The sequence below is a fragment of the Aspergillus tanneri genome (genome assembly GCF_003426965.1).
Source record: "Aspergillus tanneri strain NIH1004 chromosome Unknown AapTan_2_pilon_pilon_pilon, whole genome shotgun sequence".
Lineage (NCBI taxonomy): Eukaryota > Fungi > Ascomycota > Eurotiomycetes > Eurotiales > Aspergillaceae > Aspergillus > Aspergillus tanneri.
Window position 1 is genome coordinate 1,174,759 of NW_022984629.1, and position 12,448 is coordinate 1,187,206.

General features: G+C 47.8%; 3 protein-coding genes and 5 non-coding genes across 8 annotated transcripts; 3 read left to right on the forward strand and 5 right to left on the reverse strand.

Moving 5' to 3' along the window:
- Positions 1–103: 103 nt before the first annotated feature.
- On the reverse strand, positions 104–184 carry ATNIH1004_000355. The gene has a single exon. It is a non-coding gene; the product is annotated as a tRNA-Ser (tRNA).
- Positions 185–703: 519 nt separating this feature from the next.
- On the reverse strand, positions 704–792 carry ATNIH1004_000356. Its single transcript has one exon. It is a non-coding gene; the product is annotated as a tRNA-Tyr (tRNA).
- Positions 793–873: 81 nt separating this feature from the next.
- Positions 874–962, reverse strand: ATNIH1004_000357. Its single transcript has one exon. It is a non-coding gene; the product is annotated as a tRNA-Tyr (tRNA).
- Positions 963–1,824: 862 nt separating this feature from the next.
- Positions 1,825–3,739, reverse strand: ATNIH1004_000358 (Auxin Efflux Carrier superfamily; the record flags this gene model as incomplete). The annotated part of the gene is made up of 4 exons (XM_033565076.1): positions 1,825–1,891; positions 1,941–3,163; positions 3,231–3,397; positions 3,454–3,739. The coding sequence occupies 4 exons, from the start codon at positions 3,737–3,739 to the stop codon at positions 1,825–1,827; spliced, it is 1,743 nt and encodes a 580-aa protein (XP_033430833.1).
- A 2,759-nt stretch (positions 3,740–6,498) lies between these two features.
- On the forward strand, positions 6,499–8,486 carry pbs2 (mitogen-activated protein kinase kinase PBS2; the record flags this gene model as incomplete). The annotated part of the gene is made up of 2 exons (XM_033565077.1): positions 6,499–8,034; positions 8,106–8,486. 2 exons carry the CDS (start codon positions 6,499–6,501, stop codon positions 8,484–8,486), a joined length of 1,917 nt encoding a protein of 638 aa, XP_033430834.1.
- A 707-nt stretch (positions 8,487–9,193) lies between these two features.
- ATNIH1004_000360 lies at positions 9,194–9,282 on the forward strand. The gene has a single exon. It is a non-coding gene; the product is annotated as a tRNA-Tyr (tRNA).
- Positions 9,283–9,381: 99 nt separating this feature from the next.
- ATNIH1004_000361 lies at positions 9,382–9,470 on the forward strand. Its single transcript has one exon. It is a non-coding gene; the product is annotated as a tRNA-Tyr (tRNA).
- Positions 9,471–9,618: 148 nt separating this feature from the next.
- ATNIH1004_000362 (uncharacterized protein) lies at positions 9,619–11,922 on the reverse strand (the record flags this gene model as incomplete). The annotated part of the gene is made up of 7 exons (XM_033565078.1): positions 9,619–9,948; positions 10,027–10,426; positions 10,480–10,674; positions 10,744–10,901; positions 10,963–11,291; positions 11,348–11,461; positions 11,514–11,922. 7 exons carry the CDS (start codon positions 11,920–11,922, stop codon positions 9,619–9,621), a joined length of 1,935 nt encoding a protein of 644 aa, XP_033430835.1.
- Positions 11,923–12,448: the final 526 nt, after the last annotated feature.

Sequence of the window (12,448 nt, forward strand, 5' to 3'; positions counted from 1 at the left end):
CACGCCAGCCTCTAAGTCACTCCATATCTCTTCCTCGGCCTCCACCGAGCAAAAATAAATAAAAAATAAACAAATGCAATAAAAAAAATACAAAAGGAAATATCGTCAGCGACAGGACTCGAACCTGTGCACGCGAACGTAATAGATTTCTAGTCTATCGCCTTAACCACTCGGCCACACTGACTTTTGATATATGAGACTCTTATTGATTTTATATTTATAACTCCACAACTGAGGTGACCCGTCGCAATCTCCCCCCTGTAAAAACCAATCATATATAGTCACAACCCAAGCAGACTAAGTAGACTTGTCCTCGCAATAGGAGGTAATAGAAATAGGAAACAATTCTGCCAATCTGGAAGTATTGGATTCCTATAAACCTCAAGACTTTATGACATTTATGAAGTGATGGGTTGTGCTCAAGAGCATTCATTCTTGTCTATTCACACACTCTCTCTATACATAGAATGCTGGCACTAAGGAAAGCCAATGTTTCTGAATTTCAGGGACTTCAAACACTCTCACATACTTCATACCACAACACATTGTTGCTTAATTATGCAAAGGTTAATCTGCACAGAGGAGTTAGGCAATCATAGCCCAGTTTACTTGTGACCCACACAGACTTTCATCCATTTTTCAATCTTGCCCTTCTACAGAATACAGCCAAGCCCGGTCAAAAAGGAAACCAGGAAAAAACTTATCCCCCGAACCAGAATCGAACTGGTGACTTTTCGGTTACACGGAAATCCATTACAGCCGAACGCCATAAACCAACTAGACCATCGGGGGTATGTTATGTGTAATTTTATTTCATAGAACTATAGGCAAGATCTTAAAATAGATTGGTTAAACAGAGATAGACCAAAAAAATCCCCCGAACCAGAATCGAACTGGTGACTTTTCGGTTACAAGGAAATCCATTACAGCCGAACGCCATGAACCAACTAGACCATCGGGGGTTGGCTGGTTCTCAGCCAGACTGTTATGCTACATGAGGAAGAGTGCAATTGTCGTATCTATATGCTTGGTTTTCAAGTAACCAACTAATACTATGTTTTTGATTCAGCGATATATATTAGTGAGATATGGTATTCGTTGTACTACCATGGAGTTGAACTGTTATATCTGGGCATCCTTGGGGATTTAAATGAGTCGATGTATCATGTACTGAGGTTTTGGTTCAAACAGTACATTAGAATATATACATGAAAGGCAAGAAGGGACTAATAATATCCAATCGCACAGTCATTAACCAGACATAATGTACCTAAAAAAAAAAAATTACCCTAAAAAGATCTTTTACAAATAGAGTGTAGTAAGTACCCGGTATATAAAATATACCAAGACTGGAAGGAGAGTAGGGTCGAGATATTCCTATAGCAGCACAATTTATTACATAGAAATATGCAAAGCGACCCTTATCACGGGCACCGCATGTTCAAAAAGCTACTAGGGCCCAGTAGAAGGAGATATAATTCTAGCTACCGTAGTAGGGAGTAAGGTAGTCAAGTGACATGGTGTTGGAGTGCTACCTAATGTGAAGGCTCAAGTGAAGATGTAACAAAGTAGCAGCACTCAATCACAGTGCCTATATGGCTGGGCAACAGCATCCTACATAGACAAGGTAGACCTCTGGTATGTGGAAGGAAATAGCACAGTTTAGCATAGCATGTACTTAGCACCATGCCCAGTACCCCAGTGGGTGCTTGCTATAATTATAATTACGCATTACATTAATATGTTTTGTTCATAGACCTATTCTTTTTGTTTCCCTGTCCTGATTCATTCCGCCTGACCCTAGATTGGAACCCCGCACTGCATTTAAGCGGAGGCCCATTCTACCACCTCCAGTGCACACATTACAAGAATAAGCGTGGAAGGAAGAATCCTATAGAAATCAGCAATCATCCATACTCATGTCTCTTGAATGAACGTACCAAACAACATAGCTTTGGAACAATAGCTTCGACATCGCCCCAACATACACATTATTGATCTGGCAAATTTGGGCCAGTTGAAGGGCGGATGGCGCACCAGTGAGCAGGAAACAGACGATGACGAAAATGGGGTCGTCTAAGATGCTCACGGGGACGTATTTCGCTACGATGGCAAGCAACGGGGCCATAATCAGAGTCGGGAGCAGCATACGCGCCACCAGAGATGCGATTATCAACCTTCGCTCCTCACTGGGGTGCTCCATATCTTCCAATGCCTCCTCAGGCAAGGTGTTCCTCTCTAGATTGGCACCGAGAACCACGAGGATCAAGGGCACGGCAACCTGGCCGTTCTGGTTGATCGCTCGAGTCACCGAGTTTTGCACAAAAGTGCCTTCTTCGAAAAACAACTGTTGCAACGACGGAACGGACGCGACCACAATTGCGGCAAGCATTGCCCAAAGCGGTGTGTTCATGAACTGCCAAGCACCACAGAGAAACCTTCGTGTGCCCATCCAGGTCACTAACACTAATTTTTGGGCCCTGGTGGGCAGTTTTTGAAATGCCTTTGTGGCAAAACCCCCGCAGTTGCTGGTGACGCAACCACTAAGGCGACGCGTGTAAGACCTAACGCGCACAGTGAACCCTGCTTTATGTTCGTCTTCTTGGGACGGCATCTTAACACTGGGAAAACAGTGCATGTTTCCTTGTGTGCTCTGCCGGGGCAAGAAAGGCACATGTGGCGGGGCTTCAGGCAAGGGGGGATGGCTTTCATGGCCCCCCTGGTCGGGGGGCAGTTTGGTAAACGAGTAGGTGCGTACTGTGACTGGCGTTTGTTCGCCAGAATGGAACTCGCTAGAATCCTCATCTCCAGTGGACGAACCACTCAAACCATCCTCGGAGCTTCCAGTTCTGATCAATGGCTCATCCGGGTGTATCAGCTCCGGATTGTCGCTATATCTCTCCAGGCCCTGTTCAATGCTTGCTGGCCCTTGTTCCCCCTCAGCCTCTTCCAAGTACCGTTCTTTAGGGGCGAGAAGAACGTGGTAACCCCAGCTCCAGCGCACGAGCTGGCCAAGTTGCTGGAAAATCAGTAGGTAGAGAATCCCTCGGGCCGCCACCTCATCATCGTTATCATTGGGCACCCGGTCCCAGTGGAGGCCTTTCAATGTCTGCGCAAGTGACATTACGAGGGAGATCGGAAGAGAGTTCGAATTGCCGAACACCTGTCCAAAGAAAACAGTCAGTCGAACGGTTCTAAGGATAGGGATGCATATATACCCAGTCACTCACCGCCATGGCCGTAACAAAGTTGGCCGCGCGTTTCTTGAAGCGGAAGCATCGAGCTACCACGAAAGCGCAGATGTAGGATACAAGGGTTTGGACGATGAAAATCAAAGGAATGATGGCTAGATCGGTGAGTTTATCCGCAGTCAGCTGTGACCCCAGCTTCGTGAAGACTATGGTTCTCCTGGTTAGCAAGAATTCTCTGCTGGAAGAGTAGCCCACGACATACTCAAACATGGCGTAAATAGTGTGACATTGAGATTGGCGACGATTTTCTGAGCGTCTGCATCAAACAGGCCTTGTTTCGCAGCGATATACCCTGGCAGACTGACACAGATGACTTCGAGGACCGCCTCAAAGACAAGAAGGACAAGGCTCAAGAAGGGTGGATGTCTGGAAGGGGGGGAATTCTGGAAGAGGGCGGGAGAGACGTCCATGTGGGACTGCGTCATGAACTGACGGGGTACCACTGAGTAGGCATTTTGAAGGGACCGGGGCGTAGTAAAAATGGCCATAAGACAGGGAAGACGTGGTCTGAGGGGATGCGAATTGAGGGTAAAAAAAAGAAAAGGAAACGGGGAAGAAAGAATATAGCTGGCGACAAGACGTCAGGATAAAAAAACCCCTGCTAAGATCCAAAATCAGTTAAGGTTGGAACTGCGGAAGGACGGGGAAGAGGATTGCGACCGAGAAGGGAAAGAAAGAGGCTGAGTGGGACAAGGCAGAGGAATTGGCAGTCCATTCTCAGAACCATGTCAACTCTTGGACCGTGGCAGTGTTGAATCGAATGGTAGTGCTACCTTGCTTCATGGAGAAGGATGATGGATGATGGATGGTGATGGCGACATGGCAGCTTCTAGGCCTCCCATAGGCGCAAGCACTGGCGCCAAGCCCGTCCCAGAACGGATCCAACTTTGTCTGGTTTCGTTTTCGACCAAGTGCGAGACAGGCGGCTTTGCTCAGGACTACTCAACAAGTACATATACGGCAATATCTTTTTTTCTTTTTTTTCAGCATGATTTTCCCGTCTTAGCTGTTGAACTTTCCATCTCTTAAGTTGGGCTGGATTAACTCTCTGGATATCTTGAAACAGGCCAAGTCACCCTACTCTCAGTTTCGCTAGTCACCATGTTTCAACAACACAGTGAGACTGAATGACGAGAACGCCACAGTGGGAGCATCCACTAATGTTGATGAATCTATTCCTATCTGGTCTGTTTTCATATCGCAGTTGTCGCCCAAGAGTGGACTGAGGCCTAGCTCCTCTTAAGTTCTTACTAGTACTTCCGTGCTGTCTGTCCGAGATAACTGAACTGCCCAATGGCAGCAGCCAGAAATTAAGAAAAAAAAAAAGTCAATCGATCAACGATAGAAAATTTCTAATAGACTAACCTACCCATGTGGGTACAATATACCGGGTCCTTGTGCTTATTTCTTGTTTATTTATCCTCTGTACCCAAGAACACAATATTTCACGTAGCAAGTACTTGAAGACTTGAGCTCCTGCCTGCTGTGGCAGCCTAGCTTGAGGTGGGAGCTTATTCTCCTTGGTAGCATCTCCAAGTATAACATGTTTATCTGTGTACTTGTCCCATCGATCCGGACACAGTGACCTTGCATTTCCAATCAATCGACCCTATACCCTCCATTGCATTTTTCAAATGGCAGGCATTAAATGAGGTGATAATGTACTCACCCCCCGAAAGATGATATGGGATATATATCTTCTAATAGCAGGAACTTCTTTCTATGGGAACATTCCACTTCGGGGGTATATCTGAGGTACACAGGCAACAATGACGCTATTTATACAGCTCGCATCATGGCTATTTGGATGACTTCACCGGGTCTAACAAGGTTAGTTTCAACAACATCCCAGATCGAACTGGGAAGTTTATTCTAATTGAGGGTACGTTTGCTGTCACATCGAATACTTGATTTGGCCCCAGTAGATTGCGTGTCAGGGAGTATGGACGGCATCGACTCCATCGGCGAAGTCAGATCTCCTTGGGTGCTCCAAATTACTGCCCATTGTTTGTCTTGGCACCCTTCTGCAATGCCGTATAGATCCGGTGGTGAAGAGAGCTTACCTATCCTTCAAAGTTTCATAACTACGTAATGGGTTGGTTGACCAAGTAGGTGGAATATATCCGAACTGTGGAAGTATAAGTATATAATAAATTTAGCATAATATTTATGAACCAATATACATGTCGATAGTTAACTACACAGCCGATCGATTGGCCAAATTGGGTGGCAAAGGTCGCCACTTGATACCTATGAATCTTCCATGCACGGCCGGTGGGAGTGGGCGTCGATCATTTGAAGGACCGAACAAACCGCAAGAGGCACCGACGGGAATTCTCTTCCAGACTGATCCGATCCGATCCAGATCCAGATTGATCCATGATTGATTGATTCATGACTTGGGAAGGTCGAGGAGGGCCAAGGCTTGCGATTGGATGGTCTCTCGTCCCGATCAGACCAGAGGAAGTAGATTACCTAAGAGACTCTAGTTTGACTTTTTTTATATTAGTAACTCAAAGTAGAAGTCAGATGCCTGTATGCTATAGTAAGGATGGGCGGAATAATAATAATAGTTAATAATAATAATAATAATAATGATAATAATAGGCAGAACCCAATGGGAATGGAGCCATGATCATGATAGGGCACCAACTCGCATGCGTGAATTAAATCAATAAAAAGTGCTATACGCCTCCCCACCATCGCTTCCCCATCCTTAGGTCCATTTTCTCTCGTCCTCCTTCCGATCTTCACCTTTGTTTGCTCTTCCTACTTGTGGCATTTAGATCTTCCTTTTCTGTCCTGTACTTCTTCTTCTTCTTTTTTTTTTTTTTCCCCCCCCTCCCTCAGACACTCCACACTCCCTTGTGCTTGGACGGATAAGAAGCTGCCGATTCAGCTCGCAGCCCATTTTGTTCCTGGTAATGGCTTAAATCGTGCCCCACGCCGCCCAGAGCAAACCATCTTCATCCCCCCCCGGGGGAACTACTAAACGCTTCTGCCTTCCCTAACGAGCCATCTCTTTCTCTCTCCCCTCTTATTTTGTCTTGTCTGCGACGTGACAAGACTATTCCTTTTGGCCTGACCTACTTTTTCTTTAGTTTGTCGGCTTCCGACCGAGCTACCACTGTCTGCCCCCACCCCACTGCCTTCCTTTTTTATGGTCGAGAAACAGTGGCAGTGCGAGACTGCTTGAGGGCATTTGGAGACGACAGCCGCAACAATTGATTTCTACAAGTGGTCGACAATGGGCTCCAAAAGGGAGATCGTTGCGGAACTATCCTCGTCGAAACCCGACTTGGACAGCAGGTCCGATACCACGGATGATGACCTCTCTCCCTCCGTTACTACTCCTCCGTCGATTCCTTCCCTGCGTTCAACCCGCGATGCCTCGTCCGGTATCACCGCGTCCTCGACACATCTGGGTCAGTTGAGTGCAGCTCGACGGGGCGACCGGACCCCCCAGCGCCCCCCAGCTTCAATGAGCAGTGCGGCACAAGGAGGGCTGAACCAGGATATTCTGGCAAAGATGAAGGCCTTCTCGCTCTCTAGACAAGGGGCCCCCCCTCCTACTCTGCCGCATGCTTCCTCCACCGGAGCAATTCCCCAATCCCCCGATGCTGCCAGGTCGCCCCCTGTCTCGAACCCATCCTTTGCAGGTGCGAACGGCTCTTTAGCAGGAGCAATGGCAGGACGCCTCCCACCCGTTGCTCGACCCGGTGCTAAAAACTGGGCGTCCTCTTCTTCGGTCCCGGGGGCCTCTCTCGGCTCAAACTCGCCAAGGCCAGGCGGACTGGCCGCCAAACGCATGAAACCGGGGCTGAAGTTATCCGATGCCACAGGGCCCAGTGACGCGTCTGCTGGCCGACCGTCTGCGAATGGTACGGGGGCCCCGACTGAGTCCGCGTTTAGTAAATATTCAGAATATATCGATACCAAGGCGGGAACCCTACGCTTCAAGAACAAGGCTATCCTTCACGGAGGTGGGATAGAATTCTCGTCGGGACATAGTTTCAAGATCTCGTTAGACGAGGTGGATCGCTTGGATGAATTGGGGAAGGGTAACTACGGGACCGTATACAAGGTTCGTCACAGCCGGCCACATATGCGCAAACCAGGCATGGGATTGAGAGGGATCGTCAGTCGTCCGCTGGGGCCGGAAGATACTTCGGATTCACAGATTCCTAAGGACAATCTTTCGGGTGTCATAATGGCGATGAAGGAGATCCGCCTTGAGCTGGACGAAGGCAAGTTCGCGCAGATCATCATGGAGCTGGAAATCCTTCACCGGTGTGTTTCGCCATTCATCATTGATTTTTATGGCGCCTTTTTCCAGGAGGGCGCGGTTTACATATGTGTCGAGTACATGGATGGCGGCTCGATTGACAAACTTTATAAGAGCGGAGTCCCTGAGAGTATCCTCCGAAAAGTAACGTTGTCCACCGTCATGGGCCTAAAGTCTCTCAAGGACGATCACAACATCATTCACCGCGACGTCAAGCCCACAAATATCCTTGTCAACACCCGCGGCCAGATCAAAATTTGCGATTTTGGCGTCAGCGGAAACCTCGTTGCTAGTATTGCGAAGACAAATATTGGTTGTCAGAGTTACATGGCCCCTGAGCGGATTGCGGGGGGTGGTGTGCAGCAGTCTGGATCGAGTGGTGGAACGTATAGCGTTCAGAGCGATGTCTGGAGTTTGGGGTTAACCATCATCGAGTGTGCTATGGGTCGCTATCCATATCCGCCAGAGACCTTCAACAACATATTCAGCCAATTGCATGTAAGTGCCTACCAATTCCTTCTCGCCGTCCCTCATTTCCAATGCCACAGATTCTAACCCCATTTTGATAGGCTATTGTTCATGGTGACCCCCCGACTCTACCTGAATCCGGCTATTCCGATGAGGCGCATGCTTTTGTTCGCGCATGTTTGGATAAAACCCCTAGCAATCGCCCCTCGTACGGTGTGCTACTGCGACATCCCTGGCTTGCCCCCCTCATGCAGCCACCCACGTCAGATGCGCCGTCTGTATCAGAGGAGACAACGGAAGACTCCTCGTTTTCCACTACTGAAGACAAGGAGGTTGCAGATTGGGTCAAGGAGCAACTTACACGCCGCAATGGCGACGTACCCCAAGACGGTGATAAACCTGCTTTACATGCGGTTGCATTGGACGCCGTTCCTGGCAGCCCTCTCCTTGATGATCCCTCGACGATGTCTCTGCCATCTTAATCCGGTTAGATGGGCATTTTTTCTTCGATTTTTTCTGATCGACCTCCGTACGATATATTCTTTGTCATACATCTTGTGATAGCCTCCCAGGTTGGTTTGCAACTGGTTGGGGGACGCGTGTGGGGCCGACCGCTCGCTGGCGCTGGCGCTGGCGCCGAGTAGCTAAACCTGTACTTATAGAGGGATTGATGGTGCACTGATGTATCCTGTTTTGACCCGTCAATGCAGCTACTAGTCCTCCACTTCCTCGGTATCTTGATAAGACCATCTTGAGGCGACTGATATTGTCTGTTCTGATGTCACAAATTCTCTGTATAACGAATATAAGGACGAGGTATGGTGTTTGTCATGGCGCTGTCCTGGGGAGTATTGACCACATACATGGTATGTGAGGAAATTGCTCGTGTAGTTAGCAATGTGCAATTATAGAACTTCCATACTGTCCTCCAATTTAACCTAAGTGTATATATATCCTGGTTGAAGCTTCTTGCCTTTTGACCTCTATAGACGGCCACAGGTATAGAAATAATAAAGGCATAGGTTTCTCATGTCACCCAAACTTGCGCTATACAAGATTCCGAAGTGAACTAGCTGGTATTGGATGTTACGTACAATTTAAAGCTTTCAATATATATATGTGCTCAATGCCCAATTCTAGACTACTCCTTTATGATGTCAAAAAAGCCTTGGCCAACCAATCAGCTTAGCCCCCGATGGTCTAGTTGGTTTATGGCGTTCGGCTGTAATGGATTTCCGTGTAACCGAAAAGTCACCAGTTCGATTCTGGTTCGGGGGAGCATCTTTTTTTTTCCGTTATTTTCTAACCTAAACCTCTTTAGAGTTTGTGATTTGACCCGCGCTTATAATGACATAATGCAGCTCCACAGCATCTATACCCCCGATGGTCTAGTTGGTTCATGGCGTTCGGCTGTAATGGATTTCCTTGTAACCGAAAAGTCACCAGTTCGATTCTGGTTCGGGGGATTTTTTTTCCCTTTGTATTTTGTCCCCAGGGGTTGTTGTTGTTTCTTCCTTATGGTCTTTCTTGTTATATATTTTTTGTTTGTTAACTGGCTGCTGTCTACCTGCACTTCTCAGGCTAGGCAAGACATATCTATATATGTGGTAGAAGCTAAACAGGAGTTGCACAATGTTCCACCGACGGCTCAAATATATTGGATGTGCTGCCCACATCCACAATCATTGCCATCCCACTCGCCAAATGCCACAAGATATGACAATGGAACATCCACACCCCGGGGTTATCTGCTCGGAACCGCAGAACCGCATGACCCCGACTAGGAATATACACTGTGTCTCGAAGCATTGCTTGGGAGTAATCGTATCCCCCATCACCAGGATCAGAGTTCGAATCTGCAGCAGCCAATTCCACAAAGGGATTAAATGAGCCCCATCCGATGGACGCTTCATGAACACGAAGAATATAGAAATGGTGACCGTGCTACGGATGTTAGCCTGTTGTAGTATGAAACATGTGGTGAGAGTTATAGTCGAAAGAAATGAAAGGGAATCAATTTACAAGATGGAATGGATGGCCCCCTTCATCTAGATTATTCACGACAATGTCTACCCATGTTGCGTTATCCCCAGTGACGATATAGAACTGGTTATTATCCCATTTCTCACGAGACAGCGCGTTCAGTGGGATTGGGGGGTGTCGTTGTGGGAACCAGGAGGTGTGGTTGAAGAATCCATTGGGGATGTTATGGTTGATGGAGAGTTTTTGGATCTTGGTGTAGACGACGTGGGTATCGTGTGGTTTTTTAGGAAGATGGGAGAGGATTGTTTCCGAAGACGGGGTTTGGGATAAGTCGATGAAGCGTTCGATGGTTTGTGGTGTTTCTTGACGGTTACTGTGGAAGGAGGACATGGGGATGGCTTGGATATGTGTCAAGGCGGGGTTGGGCTGGTTGAAACATCTGATTTTGTGAGCATAGTTGGGTATTTTGGATCATAAGTGCAAGATACTTACTCTTGATCTAGGTGGATTGTCATGGATGACTGGGTGTTGTTGTGGCTCTTGGGTAGGAGGATGACGTCCATGCGCTGGCCGGGGTAGAGGATTCCCGCAGCTGAGGTCGGTTCTTGTGGTTTGGTATCGATGCTGTCGACTTGGATCAAACAGATTTGATGGTTTTCAAATGACAGGGTGAATCCTGCCAGGGAGCTATGTGCACATATTTTGTTAGTCGGGGATGGATGCCTGATTAAATAGATACAATGGAGTTGTGCATACCCTGTGTTAACAATACGTAGCTTATACCCCGGCTCGATATCTGTATCTAGATAGGAAAGGTTGAGTTCCTGTTGAATGCAATCTACCGGCTGTGCAGGCACAGCCATGGAGCAGTTGAATGCGCCGACTCCATTAACAAGCAATGAGTCTGGCACGGGCTATAATCTGTGAGCTCCGTTCTATATGTGTCGCGTTCACGGGAAAGGAAATTGTACGTACCTCATTCCCAAAAGATGCTATGCTCATAAACCAAGCCAGAATCTCCTCCGCAGGTTGATGGTACCAGTCTCCAATGAGAAAGAGAAACTCTCTGTCGTAGCTGGACTGAATGTCCGCGCTGTCCCGGGCCATAAGGCCACGGACAGTTGGCTTAGGAACAGGCTCATGCACGACTAATCCCCCGTAGAGCCCGTCCCCCCTGATGACGCCGGAATGGGCGTGATACCAGAAAGTACCACTTTGATAACTGGGTAATGTGAAATTATAAGTGAACGTTGACCATGGGGAGATAGCGCATTGAGTGACCGAGGGGACGCCGTCCATTGAATCTGCCAGGTTAGTCCACGGGTTTCATATTATATTAGGAGGTCGGGGGTAAACACACTGCTGATATGTATGCCATGCCAGTGGATGGAGATGGGTATATCTAGGGTGTTTTTGACCTTGACGACAAGTCTGTCACCTGACCGCGCTTCGATTGTTGGACCTGGGAGGAGACCTTTTATGGCATCAACTAGAGGTGATTATTGAAATGGTGTAGGAATGCGCACCGTTGATGAGGTATACTTGCTTTAGAACACCGTCAGGACGCAAAAGGTCTGACGTGACCACCCAGTCGTAATGCTGGGTCCTCGGATCGCGGTATACATGATCCTCTGGATGAAGCTCTATTCGTGGGCGGAATGCATCGGGATCGTGTGCTCGTGGAGACGCATCCTGGCGATGGTTGCGTGGTCGAGAGAGGACGGAGAGAATAGGATCTGGGGTGCTGGATTGATACAGGAACACAAGCCCAATCAAGAAACACACCACAAGTGGGTAGAGCAGAAGTCTATAGGATCTATGTTTTTCATGCTTTGCCGCCGATTCCTTTTGCCGCGTATCGGACCGCGATTGCCCAGTTTTGGACTGTTCATTGACCTGCAGGTGTTTTCTTCGACGACTGGTCTGTCTTTCCATCGTCTACACCCTTTTCCAATAAAACTTTCAGATTGTCCAAGGAAAAGAACCGGCCCCTTTACTTCCGTCCCTGATCTACCTATTTCCATTACGAATGTATTTATCTACACGTTGTCTGAGGGGCGGAGAAGGTTACATTAACCGCGCTGATCTGCAGTGGAACTAAGCTAGGACACCGACTCATTACCCATTAGGACTCATGGGTGGCACCTACCGTTCAGGTACCAACCATCCAGCACGTGCCGTCGTGCGTTCCACATTTCCGCCGCGGTTCACAATGAATGGTCTTGTTCTCCTGCATGTCTCGAAGCATGTATATGCCTGGCTGGACAAATTGGTTCCACTCTTGAGTTCGCTTACACAGACCCGTTGCCTTTTTCTGGAATCTCAATGGCTCATCGAATCCAATCTACCATGCATGTCACGATTCTTCATGCCGTGTCGTATGGAGTAAGTGCATATTGTTGACTAAATCAGCAGGCTGTTATCATTGTTACAACGGTGATACTACTTGCAGGATACCTGC